The sequence below is a fragment of the Tachypleus tridentatus genome, chromosome 2 (genome assembly GCF_004210375.1).
Source record: "Tachypleus tridentatus isolate NWPU-2018 chromosome 2, ASM421037v1, whole genome shotgun sequence".
Taxonomy (NCBI): Eukaryota; Metazoa; Arthropoda; class Merostomata; order Xiphosura; family Limulidae; genus Tachypleus; species Tachypleus tridentatus.
The window spans coordinates 119,750,547-119,764,889 of NC_134826.1; the positions used below are offsets into that span (position 1 = coordinate 119,750,547).

The following is a 14,343-nucleotide window of genomic DNA, read 5'->3' on the forward strand; positions in this document are numbered from 1 at the left end:
GTTTTAGTTGAAAGAGAGTTTAAAGTTAAGCTGATGACATCCGGGAAAAATTTATTTATAATAATTATAAATACAAGGCTATACTCAAGAGCCTTTGATACGTTAATCTGCGTAATTGTGTTTTTGAATACAATGACCACGGCTGGGTCGTTCATATTCTGATTTCAATATTTCATTGTTTTTGGTTACGTATATGCAAAATCTAAAACTAATTCTAACGTTTATTCTATTAGTTTTGGGTCAAAAGATGACAAGAACGTTTGAATACACTTTTGTATATATATATATGTGTATATATTTGGCAATTAAATCACGTTTACGTTTAACTGGCCATAATCTAGTGTGTTTCATTGTTGTTGTTTTATATATTGGGTCATTAAAATAAGATATATTTGTTGACCTGGAAATCTAACGACAATCCTTGATGTCAAGCTAAATTGATAAACCAGTTTCGGTCGCATAGAACGTTTGACTTATCGATACTCTCGTTCTAAGAGGTTATTTATTAATGAATTATGTGTGTCAGAGAGTTGCTTCAGACAGATTGATCAGATTGTTTGTCCCATCTCTTCTGTAGAAGCTAATACAATTCTTTCCGAATAGTCACAATTAATTTAGCTCTGAGGCGCGACAGAACCAAACCTACTTCACAAGTATTTATGTATGGTGAAAATATTTAATTAATTACCAGAACTGAAATCAATGTATAAATATTACCATTTTTTCGCCTTAAGGGGTGCGATAAATTGCAACTTTTAGCATGTTAAATAACAAAGTGACTCAAATTTATGAATTAACTGTTATTTTAATTGATTAAACTACATTTTAATCATTATTTGCTCCAATGTTCACCTTTGGTCGTGTCTATTAAAGATTAAAATATCCTAAATAAAATACCATAGAAACATTACTTAATTACTTTATTATGATGTAACTATAGGTCATATTGGACACCTTATCTCTCATGTACATAAATAAATTTAAGTTTAAAATTGGATTTATGTAAACGTTTCTCTATACACTCTTAAAAGAAACCAACTTTTCAGCACAAAACATTTTTTGTAATACTAAATAAGCATCAATCATATATATACAATTTAAATATCAATCTAAAGAGTTGACTGTACTTAATAAACTTTTTTCGTTCCTACAATATGCTATATTTTTTTTATAACAATCGAACAGAGAGCGCTGAAGTAAAAAGTGCGCGCCATTTCATTAAAACCGAAAATTGTGCGAGAAAAATGAGGTAGATTTTATATGCTATTTTCTGCTGAAGAAACATTTTTAAAGAACATTCAGCCCTTTAATTGTGAGAACATATTCGTTTCACGGTATCTAGAGATAGCTTTCGTTGTTGTTCTTACTATTTTGTATGTGCGTATGGAATGAGAAGAATTACGTAACACTGCATGATATGTTAGGTTCGGTAGTTGAACTAATATATTTTACGAGCAATTTAAATGCAAAGCATTCTATGAATGTATTAATTTATCTTCTGTTGTTATTGAACTTCAATCTGAAACCTAAGGAAAATTACCTGTGCATATTTTGCTCTTTTTCTTCCAATAGCAGCTCACTTAAATGAAATATTCCAATTAACTTATTGCGCATTGTATATTAGTTTAGCATTTCAACAATATATTTTAAAGTTAGCCAGTAGAATAAGTCTAGGAAGACTGAATTGAATTTAAAAGCTTTAAAAGGAGATAATTTATTTCGTCTCGTTGTAACTTTATCTGGCGTAAGGAATAATTAAAATAAATAAATAAAATTTGTTTAGTGGATTATTTGATGTTGTGGTATGCGTAGCACAAGAATGAATACCTCGAATGAAATCTTTGTGGAGCTACTTTGGAAGTCAATGATTTCTGAAGCTTGAGCAGATACCAGACTTCATGCTTTGAGCATGCTTCACTGTACTATTCACTATTACTTTATATCAGCCAGAAATCACACATCTTCTGATGCAAAATACTGAGAGAAATTAATTTATTCATCAGGGCAATCATAAATATATGTGAAAATGTTTGTACAATGTACGTCTTCTTAAACACAAATACTTAATAGGACATTTCACTTTCTGTGCACACACACAAACAAGAATTGGTAGACTTTCTTTTCCAACATTTTCCACTGAATGTGTGCTTTTTTTTTGGTACCTCTAAAGGTAACTTAACGTAAAATACACATTTGCGCTTTTAGCACTCAAATCTGTTGTTTCGGAGTTAAACTTGTGTGCATTGTAATGAAACTTCAATAGGTAATCAACTGTAGTTTAACTCTTTGATACATGTTTCGATATTCTATCCATCTTGTTGTAACTTCTTTGAAGGAACAGCCAAGCCAAAAGATAGCCAGGATTTTGCAACTAATCTCTTCTCCCGATCAAGCAAATTCTATACTAAAGACACAGCAGTATGTCTTAAGACGTACAACTCTAGAAACTGGGTTTTAATACTCATAACAAGCAGAGCACAGATAGTCCTTTGTATACTTTTGTGCTTAAATTCAAACAACAACAGTTAAAGGATAGAAAGACCTTTGTGCCTCTGTAGGCTTAGAAGCATTAAAAGTTGTACCGACACTCAGTAGTTAGTTACTGATTTAATCTTTTCTAAATATGATTGATCGCTGCGTTTAGATTTTTCAAATCCCTTACCTAGTTACTCTGTTCGCGGTTCTATGAATACTCACATCTTTTCTATATTCATTTACTTGTAGATGTTATGGTGAATACTGGATGTTATTTGTCATTACTCTGATTTCAATTCATTGTTTATTGCGAACCAACACCAAATACATCTGTGGTTGACATGGAAAGCCTAGACTCAAGACGTTTCAAAGATTTCTAAGATCAATGTGGAATAGATGCAAAGCCTATACCGACTGGCCAAAGGTAGAATGTTTTCCTGAGCTTTTCGTCAATTTGGAAGCTAGGTTTAGTCCAGGAAACATGTTCTATTGTTTTGGAAAACACAGAAACAACCACCATAGCCACTTTAAAAGTGATTGTTTCCTTATTTAAATGTTTGGTCTTGATCAGTATAACTAAAGTTATTTATATAACAACATTGAGCTGTGTTAAAACCTATGGAATTGTTCCATTTATTTGTTTCCCAAGTATTCGAGGTAAATTTTCCTTTTTTTTAGCTGTCATCTAATTTGGACTTGAAACTGACGTACTGTCTGAAATTTATGGTTGTTATTACCATATACGTTAAAAGCTACCTGAAAAGTTCAAAAAAGTAACTTGATTTTGAATTTCTCAGATCTCATCATGAAAAGAAAATTCAAAACCTGCTTCTTCAACCTCCAAGAAAGAAATTACTTCAGTTTTTAGTTGGACAAAATGCTTTAACACCTTTCCTTTCGAAAGCCGTCGAACCTCAGTGTGATACAGTAGCTTTTTGTAGTCTGAATCCATTATCTCACAGAGAAGAGAGAAAAGTCGAGATTAAAGTAGCCGAGACTTGATGAAATTCAACACTTCAATAACTTGATTCATAACAGACTGCAAACCTTTAAGCAAAGATTTGGAGGCGAGCGGCTCTCTGTGAATCATGCAATGAATATTCCTAATGTTTGGATTTTGTTGGTGCACCAGAGTGATGAATCCCTTCTTTTTTCCTTGCATTGAAGGACAGCCAACAGTACAAACGCTGACACAGTTATTCCAATTTAATTTGAAGAGCAAAATGTTTTCATTCACCAACTCGAAAATGTCTTGACTTTTCGCTGTACTTTTTAAATCTTTACAAAATAAGTATTCGTTTACGATTTTAACATCTTTTATAAATCGAATAAAAGCCACAACTTGAGCTTTTCCACTAACGTCAGTGGATTCATCAATTGAAGAGACCATAGCAGAGACAATTCATCTTCAGGAGCTTCGAAGTGTTCGCAAACTTGATCCTTCAAATCCGACGACAAGCCTACAATTCTGCACGAAATTGTGTCATTGGACAGTGGATTGTTTGTTTGTTTTTTTCGCATAAAGCTACTCAAGGGCTATCCGTGCTAGCCGTCCCTAATTTAGTAGTGTAAGACTAGAGGGAAGGCAGCTAGTCATCACCACCCACCGCCAACTCTTGGGCTACTATTTTAGCAACGAATAGTGAGATTGACCGTCACATTATAACCATGGCTTGGAGGGCGAGCATGTTTGGCGCGACGGGAATGCGAACCCGCGACCCTCAGATTACGAGTCGCACGCCTTAACACGCTTGGCCATGCCGGGCCACTAAACAGTGGATCTTGTTTAATCTTTTTTGGCGGCATCTGTTTCAAGCACAGTTTCAACGATGATTGCTAACGCTGGCGCAATAGCTGATTTGGCCTTCGTATACGCTTTATTTTGTTTGTTAACAATTGAGCAACCTTATAACTTGCAATCAATCCTTTTTCAGACAGCTTCATGCAGTTCATAAGCTTTCTTGATTCCTCATGTTGTTGAGCTGCGAGATTCTCGAAGTATTCTTTTGGTTTATCCTTCACAGCTGAATGTTTTGTTTCCAAGTGTCTCTTCAGTTTACTAGAAACAAGCGCTTCGTTCGATAAAGCTGCATTGCAGAGTAGGCAGGATGGTAATTGAAAATATTCCGATTGCAAAGCGATAAAATCGTATTCGATGTATTCGTTTTTGTACTTTCGTTTGATTTCTTGCTTTTGATTCAACACATTCTCCTTTGCAGCACCAGACTTACTTAAATATTTTTCCATGGATAAATGATAAAGCTAATTCATACACGATGAACACGAAATTCCGCAGTTGATATAAAATTCCTACCTACAGCGCAGTAGCTGTAGCTTACCTCAGAATGAGAACGTGTTTCAGAAAGCAGTTTGATTGTTTGATGCATCATTTATGACGTACGAAGCGCTTGTTGCGCCACAATTAAACTAACAGTCAAACAGTTACAGTCGAGAATGAAATTTAAGTATGAACTTCTCAGCGCTCGAGTTCGATGAAAACCATCGAATGTTTTGGAAGGTTTCAGAGTGTCTCTATAGTAGCTTTTATTAACTGATGTGTTCAACTTGCTTGTAAAATCTCAAGAAAGTTGAATGTGTTTGAAAAACACCGCGGCACACCTGCCAATCTCTCGCGGCACACAGGTTGAGAATCACTGTTCTAAACATTAACTCCTTAACCCTTTCTGACAACTCGGACATCTCGAAGGATATGTCAGCAAATTGCTTAACGGAGTTAATAAAGCGAGTTACAAAAATGAGTCCAACTTTTTCGCTTCAGGTGGATGAATCAACAGATGTCGCAGGTTATGCGATGTTGCTTGTGTTTTTTCGCTATATTCACGAAGCTAGTTTTGAAGAAGACATGCTAATTTGCAAACCTTTACCCATTCAAACAACAGACGAAGATATATTTAAACTGACCGATTTATTAATGGAAGTACATGAGATCCAATGGCAGCTTTACTCAAGTATTTGCACTGATGGAGCTGCAGCCATGACTGAAAAATTTTCAGGCGCAGTGACACGCATAAAAAAGAAAAACCCGGACATCGAGAGTATCTACTGCTGTCTTCATCGTCATGCATTTACAATGAAACGAATGCTAGAAGACGTAAAAGAAGTTTTAAGTGATGTCTTAAAAATAGTTAATTTTATAAAAACATGACACTCGATGCGCGGATCTTTAGTTTACTCTGTGAAGATATGGGAAGTTTGCATAAGAATTTGCTGCTTCATACTGAAGTCCGATGGCTTTCTCGATGTAAAGTGCTTGCTCGGTTTTACTAGCTGCGTGGGGAGATGGGTTTCCTTTTATCTGAATGCCATTTTGAAATTGCATACAAATTAAGAAACAAATGCTGGATACAGAAAGTGGTTTACCAAAATTTTGGACGTATTTGCTTGTCTAAGTGAAATGAACGCTATAATGCAGGGCACCAGGGTAACGTACTTTAAAGCTCAGAGTAAAATGGAAGCGCTTCAACGTAAGCTAAAACTTTGGGCTGAATGTATACTCATGGAAGAACTTGATTGCTTCGAAAATCTCAGTGTTTTTTTACTTATGAATGAAATTTCCTTAAATGAAGATGCAAAATATCTGATTTGTGTACAACTATTTTCTCCTCATTTAGAAAAATTGCTGTAGATTCAAAATCCCTTTGTTGACTCTGCAACTATCAACGATTTACTTTTGAAAGAGAAAGAACAGCTCATAGAACTTTCAACTGATTACACCCTAAAAACAAAATTTCAGCAGGAAGAAATTACAAAATTTTGGATTCAAGTGGCTATGGAATACCCTGAGATAGTAACAGAGCTTTGAAAATGTTGATGCGTTTTCAACAACATATCTTTGTAAGCAAACATTTTCACTGTGTACAGCTACAAAGACCAAATTTAGAAACAGGCTTAATATTGAAGATAATTTGCGTTTACAGATAACAACCATTACTCTAAATATTGAACTACTTTGTGAACAAAAGCAAGTCCATCCGAGCCACTAATAAATATATAAGTACACTGTACCTTTACTGGTATAAATTTTGCAAGCAGAAAATTTTGAACAATGAGTAAATTTGTTTTCTTTAAATATTAATAGTTTTAATAAATATTTTAAAATCTTGAAGTAAACTTTATCTGTTGCTAGTGACCGATTGTTTCTATTTTTAGAGTATTTTTTATTAAGGCACCGGATTTTTTTTCTTTCCGATGCGAAGCTCCGCAGTTCTAAAAAGTTTGGGAACCCCTGATCCAACCTATAAAAGCTGGTATTTTAGCCAGATGATGGACATATATATGGGGTTCACAAAGTTCGTAAACCACACATTCATAAGCTTTTTGATTAAAATTAATAGTTTTTACGATCTTTGATTTCAAATAACCTGTAAATATAAGTTTAAGATCCTATTTTACAGTAATTTAAAATGCACATAATATTAGGTGTTTGGAACTTAGCCTTTCTTTTATAATTCTGTTGATACATCGTTGTATATTTTAATTTTAGTAACTTCTCCGCTTAGTTTTATATAAAGCCTGAATTAACAAGACACTTTTAGCTTTGATTTTACAGATCTCATCTTTAAGAACTGACATGCTTGATGCTTCAATGGGCAAGTCTCAAAGGGTTCTGTGATGTATTTTTTTATGGATGAAGATAGCAAAGTTGTTAACTATGAATTACCTTTCCTGTTAATGGGTTTGACTAATGACGTAGAGAACACACCACTCTGAGACGTTTTGGTGGATCTTAGAACAAGTTAAACATGTTGTTCAGCGGCCATTTTTACAAATTAGCCAAAGATCCTTTCATCTCTCCTACCCCCTCCCCCAGTATTATTCATGTTGTTGTCTTCTTCCTGGGAAAAAGTTCAAACCAAAGGCGACACAACAAAACGAATTACAAAATTTTATGAAAATCACATTATTTATAATTGTGGAGCATTCAGAGAGCGCTTTGCTCCCTGGTCTTCATGGTTATTCAGATTCCAAATCTACATTGAGGATTAGATTCCATACCCACTCTGTGTCAAGTTATTTGTTTTCTTCTGATAACCCTGTCAGCAATAAATTTAAAATCTGATAACGCTACATTTTGGGGCTCGATCCGCACAGTAGACAGAGCACAAATAATCCGTTTAGTAGTTTTGAACTAAAACGAGCAACAACAACAACTATTTAATTTTTGGTTGAGTTGAATGTTAATTACAGTTCTACTAAGCAAGTTTTATTCCCCAAGTCCAGTTATTATGGCTTTAGAAACTCGGCTGTTGGCGTTATGTGTCGTTCAAAACGACAGTCAACATAAATTACACTGAAGCTTTATTGCTGATACCATTCAGTCAGCTGCTTACGATTAAATATCCAATGTAATACAAATGAGTTTAAGGAAGCATTGCAGAGAATGACGTACAATAAATTAGTTTGTATGAAGTACAGCATTATTTTGCTAATTTATATTTCTGAAAATGTGTTAAGACATCTAATAGACTCGTTTTCTCAAAACACTGACTTCTGTATAATATCCACTTTTTATTAAATGACTGGTATCGTGATGTTAGTAAATGTATGGTATCAAGACATTAATTTACTTACTGATCTCAAAAAGCACTGAGACATGGTAATAAACAACTTTTATAACATTGGACTCTATCTTCCAATTAAGATTTCTTCTAATTAGCTGGTGGCAAGGTGTTTACTGAATAGATGATGTGAAGATATCTTAGCTATGGTGATATATTAATTGTCTGTAATTTGATGTTTCTGTGAAGAATGCTTCGTAAGATGATTAACAACGGCCTAGTGTGAAGGTCTTAACTGAATAACTGATATCAAGATAGGCCCGGCATGGCCAAGCGTGTTAAGGCGTGCGACTCGTAATCTGAGGGTCGCGGATTCGCATCCCGGTCGCGCCAAACATGCTCGTCCTTTCAGCCGTGGGGGCGTTATAATGTGACGGTCAATCCCACTGTTCGTTGGTAAAAGAGTAGCCCAAGAGTTGGCGGTGGGTGGTGATGACTAGCTGCCTTCCCTCTAGTCTTACACTGCTAAATTTGGGACGGCTAGCACAGATAGCCCTCGAGTAGCTTTGTGCGAAATTCCAAAACAAACAAACAAAAGATATCAAGATATTTGGATATCGTAATATATTAATTGAGAATGATTTTAAAATGCGATATAATGTAGGTTGTTATTTTCAATAGGGCAAGAATATCGTGCAAATTTAGAGGGTGTATTGACAATAGATGGCATGGCATAAATAGTTATTTTCTCTTTATAAATATATCTCATAAAATTTAATGCTGATTCAAAAACAAAACAGGGCATGACGTACACTGTTATTATCACTTGTACACGTTAAACTCTGATTTAAAAGGAAAGGATATAACCATGAGCGTTTACAAAACTTTCTCCAGGGGGTCAAAGTCTATATAAACATATGTATACTGTATGAATAAAGAAAGAAATATATTTCTCATTTTCCAGGAGGGGGGAGTGTCCCTTGCCTCCCCTCCAAACATTCATGTATATGATGATTTTAAAAGACATGATATGATATATATTGTTATATAACTTAATTTTAAAAGATATATCTTACATTTTTTTTCTCAGATTAGGTGTTCGACTGCTTCTTATTGGGGGGATTGGTTAATACTGGAAAATAACAAATGTATTAAGTAGGAAATGACATTGTTGTCATAACACTATTTCGTTCGCAATGTTTATTATGCCTGTTTTTTACCAATGCAGTAATTTTTCTTTACCTGTTTTTTATGACATATTGTCCAAAGGAACAATTCCATTTTTTTAAGTTTCCGTATAAAATAAGATTCATATTTTAGTTTTGTTTGTCAAATGTAAAAATCTATTTTTAATTGATTAGTTATTTTTGGAATGTGTGCTTGTTTGTAATTAATTAAGCGCAAACCTACAATATGGTTTACCTATGTTCTGCCCTCTACGGGTATCGAACCAGGTTTATAGAGTTGGAAGTCCGCAGATATTCCGCTCCGCCACTAGGAGACCTTTCTTTTTCTTTTTTTTTCAATGAATTTATTTGAAACGGACAAAACATTCGTGGACACCAACCACTATTTCTCGTGTCGACGTTATTTCAGAGTATATAGCACACTTTCAAGATTAAAAGAGACTCACTGTTTTATATTATTGTCCGATTGAAGCTATGGCCTAAAAAATAACTGTAACAATATTGTACTCCAGTTACAAGAACCACGTGATGAAGGTGAGAGTTTGTAAAGGATACACGGATATTTTAGAAGATTATTGTCTGACAAATTTAAGCAGGCCCAGCGCCCAGAGCAACGACAGCGTTCTTTGTGTTAACATTTAAGTTGCTTGGAAAGAACGCGTTTAGCAAGCGTCATTTCTTTATTTTTTGACGTAGTTTGTCACATTATAACGTTGTACATTACCTGATTTCGTTAGTGAAGTTTCTACTGGTGACAATAATCAGTCATTTTATAGTACATGTGCGGATCTTCCATCTGCTAAATACTTACAGAGAATCGAAGAACGATTTAACGTTTCATTCGTTTGCGTAACTATAAAGCTGCATGGGTTATTTGGATGTGTTCACCACAGAGACGTAATTTTATGAAACAACAGACATAATTAAGCAGCTGCGAAATAAAATATTTGCCAATGATTATATTGTATATTATAATTATCTCTAAGCCAACTACTTTAAACCATATTTCTGTGTTCATGTAAGAAGAAAATATTATTACAAAGTACAATTAGTAGATCCTATTTCATGAAATAAAAAAATATCATTAGAAAACATGAATAACATGTACGAGTTCATGGAAGAAAAAAACATTACAAAGCATGATTAGCTTGGGTAGTAAATCCTTTGCTCATAACTGTAAGTTGAATCAATTTATTATTGACTGCTTAGGAGATATAACATGTTTAATTTAATACGAAAACAACAACTTTCATTTCATTCTCCAATAAAATAAAATATTTCAAATAGTTTGGGTAGACTTTTTTATCTTGTTAATACGCTGCTTCTAACAGCCTTTGTTTGGTTAAGGTACTCACGTGTGCATACTTCATGACGCCACGTGTCACGTGATTTAATACAGTGACTGGTTGAGCGGCTCGCGGTGTTCCGGTATGCCAGATTATGTTCTAGTCTGCAATAAATAGTGACAGGTTGTGCATGTTTTAAGTTTTAGTTCTCTTTTACGAAAGAATTTTGGAGCTTGCAATGATATTAGTGTCATACTACAGAGTAGTTCTGTCATATAAATTTTAAAACTTTTTGCACTACTACAGAGTCAATTTTAACTGAGTTATTTCAAAACCCATATTAGGATACTTCAGCAACGGTTGGTTACCTGTGCTCAAATGTTTCCCATGGCAACCATTCTTTATCGCGAATTCGTATGAAGGACAAGCAATGATTTACAGGACACGTGTAGTTTCACAGCTTTCCTCGTTTTAAAACAGCTCGGAAGTACGGAAATGGTATTGGTAAGTACTATGTACAAAACTTCTGGTTTTCTTATACAACGATACCTGCATTTAATAATTATTACATTCAACTAGTGACAAAACTTTGTTCAAGTGTAAACTTTATAATCGAGAACCTTCTTCAGTAAAAGCGTGTTAAGCCGCAACATTTAAAATTATTTTTTACCTTATTCGGCGTAGTTTTTAATTGGCCATTGTTTGGGCTGTGTAGTTAAATGGTTGAGCTTATTTGTAGATGGTGTTTTAATCATTCATTTTGTCTACAATTTATAAACAACCCGGAAAAGGCAAAGGAACTCCTTAACTCACGTTCTTGTACATAAAGCAGAGTAAAGAACACCAGAATAGTTCAGTAAAATCACTGATATTTGAAGTAAGGAAAATGAATAATTTATTCCAGAAACTCAAACAGTACATAGGAAGAGAGATATTTAATAGAAGGCTATTAGTATTGCACTGTACTTAGTAGTGCGTTAAAAATCCCAGATTATGACAAAAATTTCTCTGAAGTTGAACATCAAAGATTATCCATCATTTATTGCTTCGTTTTCACCAAAATTTAGTCAAACTATCACCAGCTTCAGCGATTCTTTCCCTTAGTAGGGTAACTTGTCTCCAGTCGCTTTTATATTTCTGTTGAAAAATTCGATATATATCGTATGTAAAACAAACATTCGAGCGTCTGTATGTCGATTTTGACTGTATAGACTCATGGCTGAAGTCAAAGTTACACTCTAGTTCCATTCATTTGATTTATTGTATTTAATTGTGGTGACTTACTATGGACCGGAAGTAGGGTTAATACCTTAAAGTGGTTTCCTTTAAATTACTGAAGTATCTAACATTTGGTCATCCCGATGGTTCGGTGTTTGTTATTGTAGTTCCACGTAACGTAATATGATAGGTTGCCAATGAATTGTTGTGTAAACATTTGTGATAGTGTTTTAAAATATAAAACCTGTTATTGAATAATTTCACAGTCTTCTGTACCCGCTTTTCTTTTTCACGTTTATTTTCTAGTCTTGAACGTCGACTCAGCCGTAGACTGTTGAGAACAGGTACAAAAAGTAAAGCATACAATGAAACTCTACCATTAAGGTACGCTGTATTTGTTAATAGAAGATTGTGTAGGTGATTGTTCGAACTTAAGAAGTAATTGACGTTATTTCAGGTTTTATTTCCTGTATTTTAAAATTGATAATATACATCCATGTTAGAAAGACAGGTGTAACTTTACGCTTTCTGTTATACAACTTCAGTGGTTCTGATTAAGTTGGAGTTCCAATTTTATTATAGTACTTTGTTTTACTTCCAGTGAGGTCACTTAACTGGACAACTATGATAATAAATAAATGCTCCAATTATAAACAAAATATGATAAACACAGGCATTCAGTTATTCAGATCTTAAGTGCATGCGCACATGGGGGTCTTGTCTATATTGATTTGTAACCACCCGACTACTTCCTAATGTTTAAACTTTAATCTTAGCCCTGTGATATGTTATTTTTTACATTATGAGTCGCTCGCTATATTTTAGAACAATGCTAACCATATAAGCCTATGCACTTATCTACGAATACTAAGCGTTTATCAGCGTAATGTTGTATTACTGGTTATAAAATGTAACAGTTCAGGAATTTTCATTATGTTTAATGTTTTATTGGTAAGCAGGAGAGTGTATGTTTAAGCCTAAATAGAGCACTTGAAATTGCACGAAATATTTTATTTTAATTAAACAAGAGAACTTACAATGTAGAGATAAAAGAAACTGGTTAGAAGTGAGTAACATTCTTGGAACTAAGAAAAACGTTAAATGTAATACATTTGAGAGTTTTAATGGCACTTGAACTAACTAAAATATAATAATAACCCAAGACATTCAGGTCAAATTAAAACTACTCATCCATGTAATTTTTACATCTCCCACGGTGAAACTGAATTAAGTAATCTAATTGTGATGCAGGAATTTAAAGCGGATTAATGAACTGATTTCAATGGAAAATAAGTTCATATTTAATCTTCTGATTTACTTATTTCTAAGGAATTGTAAAAAAATCACCAATTTTAATTTCTGAAAAATAGTGAGCGAGTGAGATTTACAGTTGCGCAAAACTGATACTTAAAATATTCATGAAAAATTTCAAAACAGTATTATGGTTCTGTTTAAAACTTGATTTGAAACATCAAAATTTTCATCACTACCCTTTAAAATCGTATTTCGAATTTAGTTGTCAAACAATTTTGATATTGATAATTGTTTTAAGTGGGTAGGCTTTGTGTTAGCAAAACTATAAAGGCACTTACTATAGCAGTACTAATACCGTCGACGTCACAGCTTTTAAAAGTATAAAGGAAATAGAAGAAATAAATCTGAGTATTTTGCTGTTGTTTTTTTACTACTGACCTTGGAAGTAAGCTGGGTGGAACAGATAGGAATAGTCATGGTTTTCTGCACTAGCGTGGTATTCTTTCTCAACTACAGTTCTGTTATTTTTTTTACGTTTTTGTACGCTAGCCAGAGGTGTGAAGAAAATCATTGATTACGCTCATTTGATGTATATGAATGTTTATTATGTATTGCTTACTGAACTTGGAGATTACTTTAATAAGCCTTTCCAATCATCTAGCATCTTAAGAAAGTGTTACCTACATACGTACCTAAGTATTAAAATCAACTTCCCATGAGCCAGTGGTTGGCGTGCCGGTCTAATAATCCGAAGTTCGCGTCCCATTGTTGTAAAATCACACTCCGCACTTTACTGCCGTTGGTGTGTTGTAAGAGTGACAGTCAAGTCCCACTAGTTGATTAGGGTAGCCCAAGAGTTGTCGATGGGTGTTGTTGAATAGTTACTTTCCTTCTAGTCTATCAGTTTAAAATTAAGAACGACAGAATAAGATAGTAGCGTTTATATATCTTTTACCGAATATACGAAACAAAGAAACAAGCATATTGAAACAATGTGTTACACTTATGTATATATTTAAATATCTTCATATTCAAACAGTATATTGATCTCATTAACACCTAAGTCACCTGCTTAACTCTCCTAACAAAGTGTTACCTGATCATTGATACTTTTAACCAGAAATACAGCTTATGGATTTAAACTCCAGTTAAAAGCTTTTTGTCTTCAGTTATAGTTCCCTCCAATTTTGAATCGTTTTCCAAACGAAAGGCAGCAAATAAGCAGCACCCACTGCTACCAAGCCTTATTTTCGATTTTGCAGTGAATAACTAACTGGCTTGGTTGTTGTTGTTATAACACAACTTTATGAAAGTGTGAAACATTTTCATCATTGTAGCGAACCTCGGACTCGCTAATTCTCGTAGGATTGTAACTTAAACACTAGGCCAAGTATTACCTAGCTT

General features: G+C 34.0%; 1 protein-coding gene across 8 annotated transcripts in view; it reads left to right on the forward strand.

Moving 5' to 3' along the window:
* The window catches only part of LOC143236462 (apoptosis-stimulating of p53 protein 1-like), a 124,076-nt gene that overhangs the window by 71,105 nt on the left and 38,628 nt on the right, over window positions 1–14,343 (forward strand). For 6 of the 8 annotated variants that reach the window (XR_013019565.1, XR_013019568.1, XR_013019566.1 and 3 more), the window contains exons 1-2: window positions 10,596–10,971; window positions 11,992–12,069. Coding sequence is in view for 1 of the 8 variants with exons in the window: in XM_076474756.1 (XP_076330871.1) it covers window positions 10,963–10,971 (9 nt within the window). In the remaining 7 variants the exon portion in view is untranslated. Of the gene's footprint in view, window positions 1–10,595; window positions 10,972–11,991; window positions 12,070–14,343 lie in introns of those variants that run through there. The other 2 variants (XM_076474754.1, XM_076474756.1) reach the window with 2 other exon arrangements.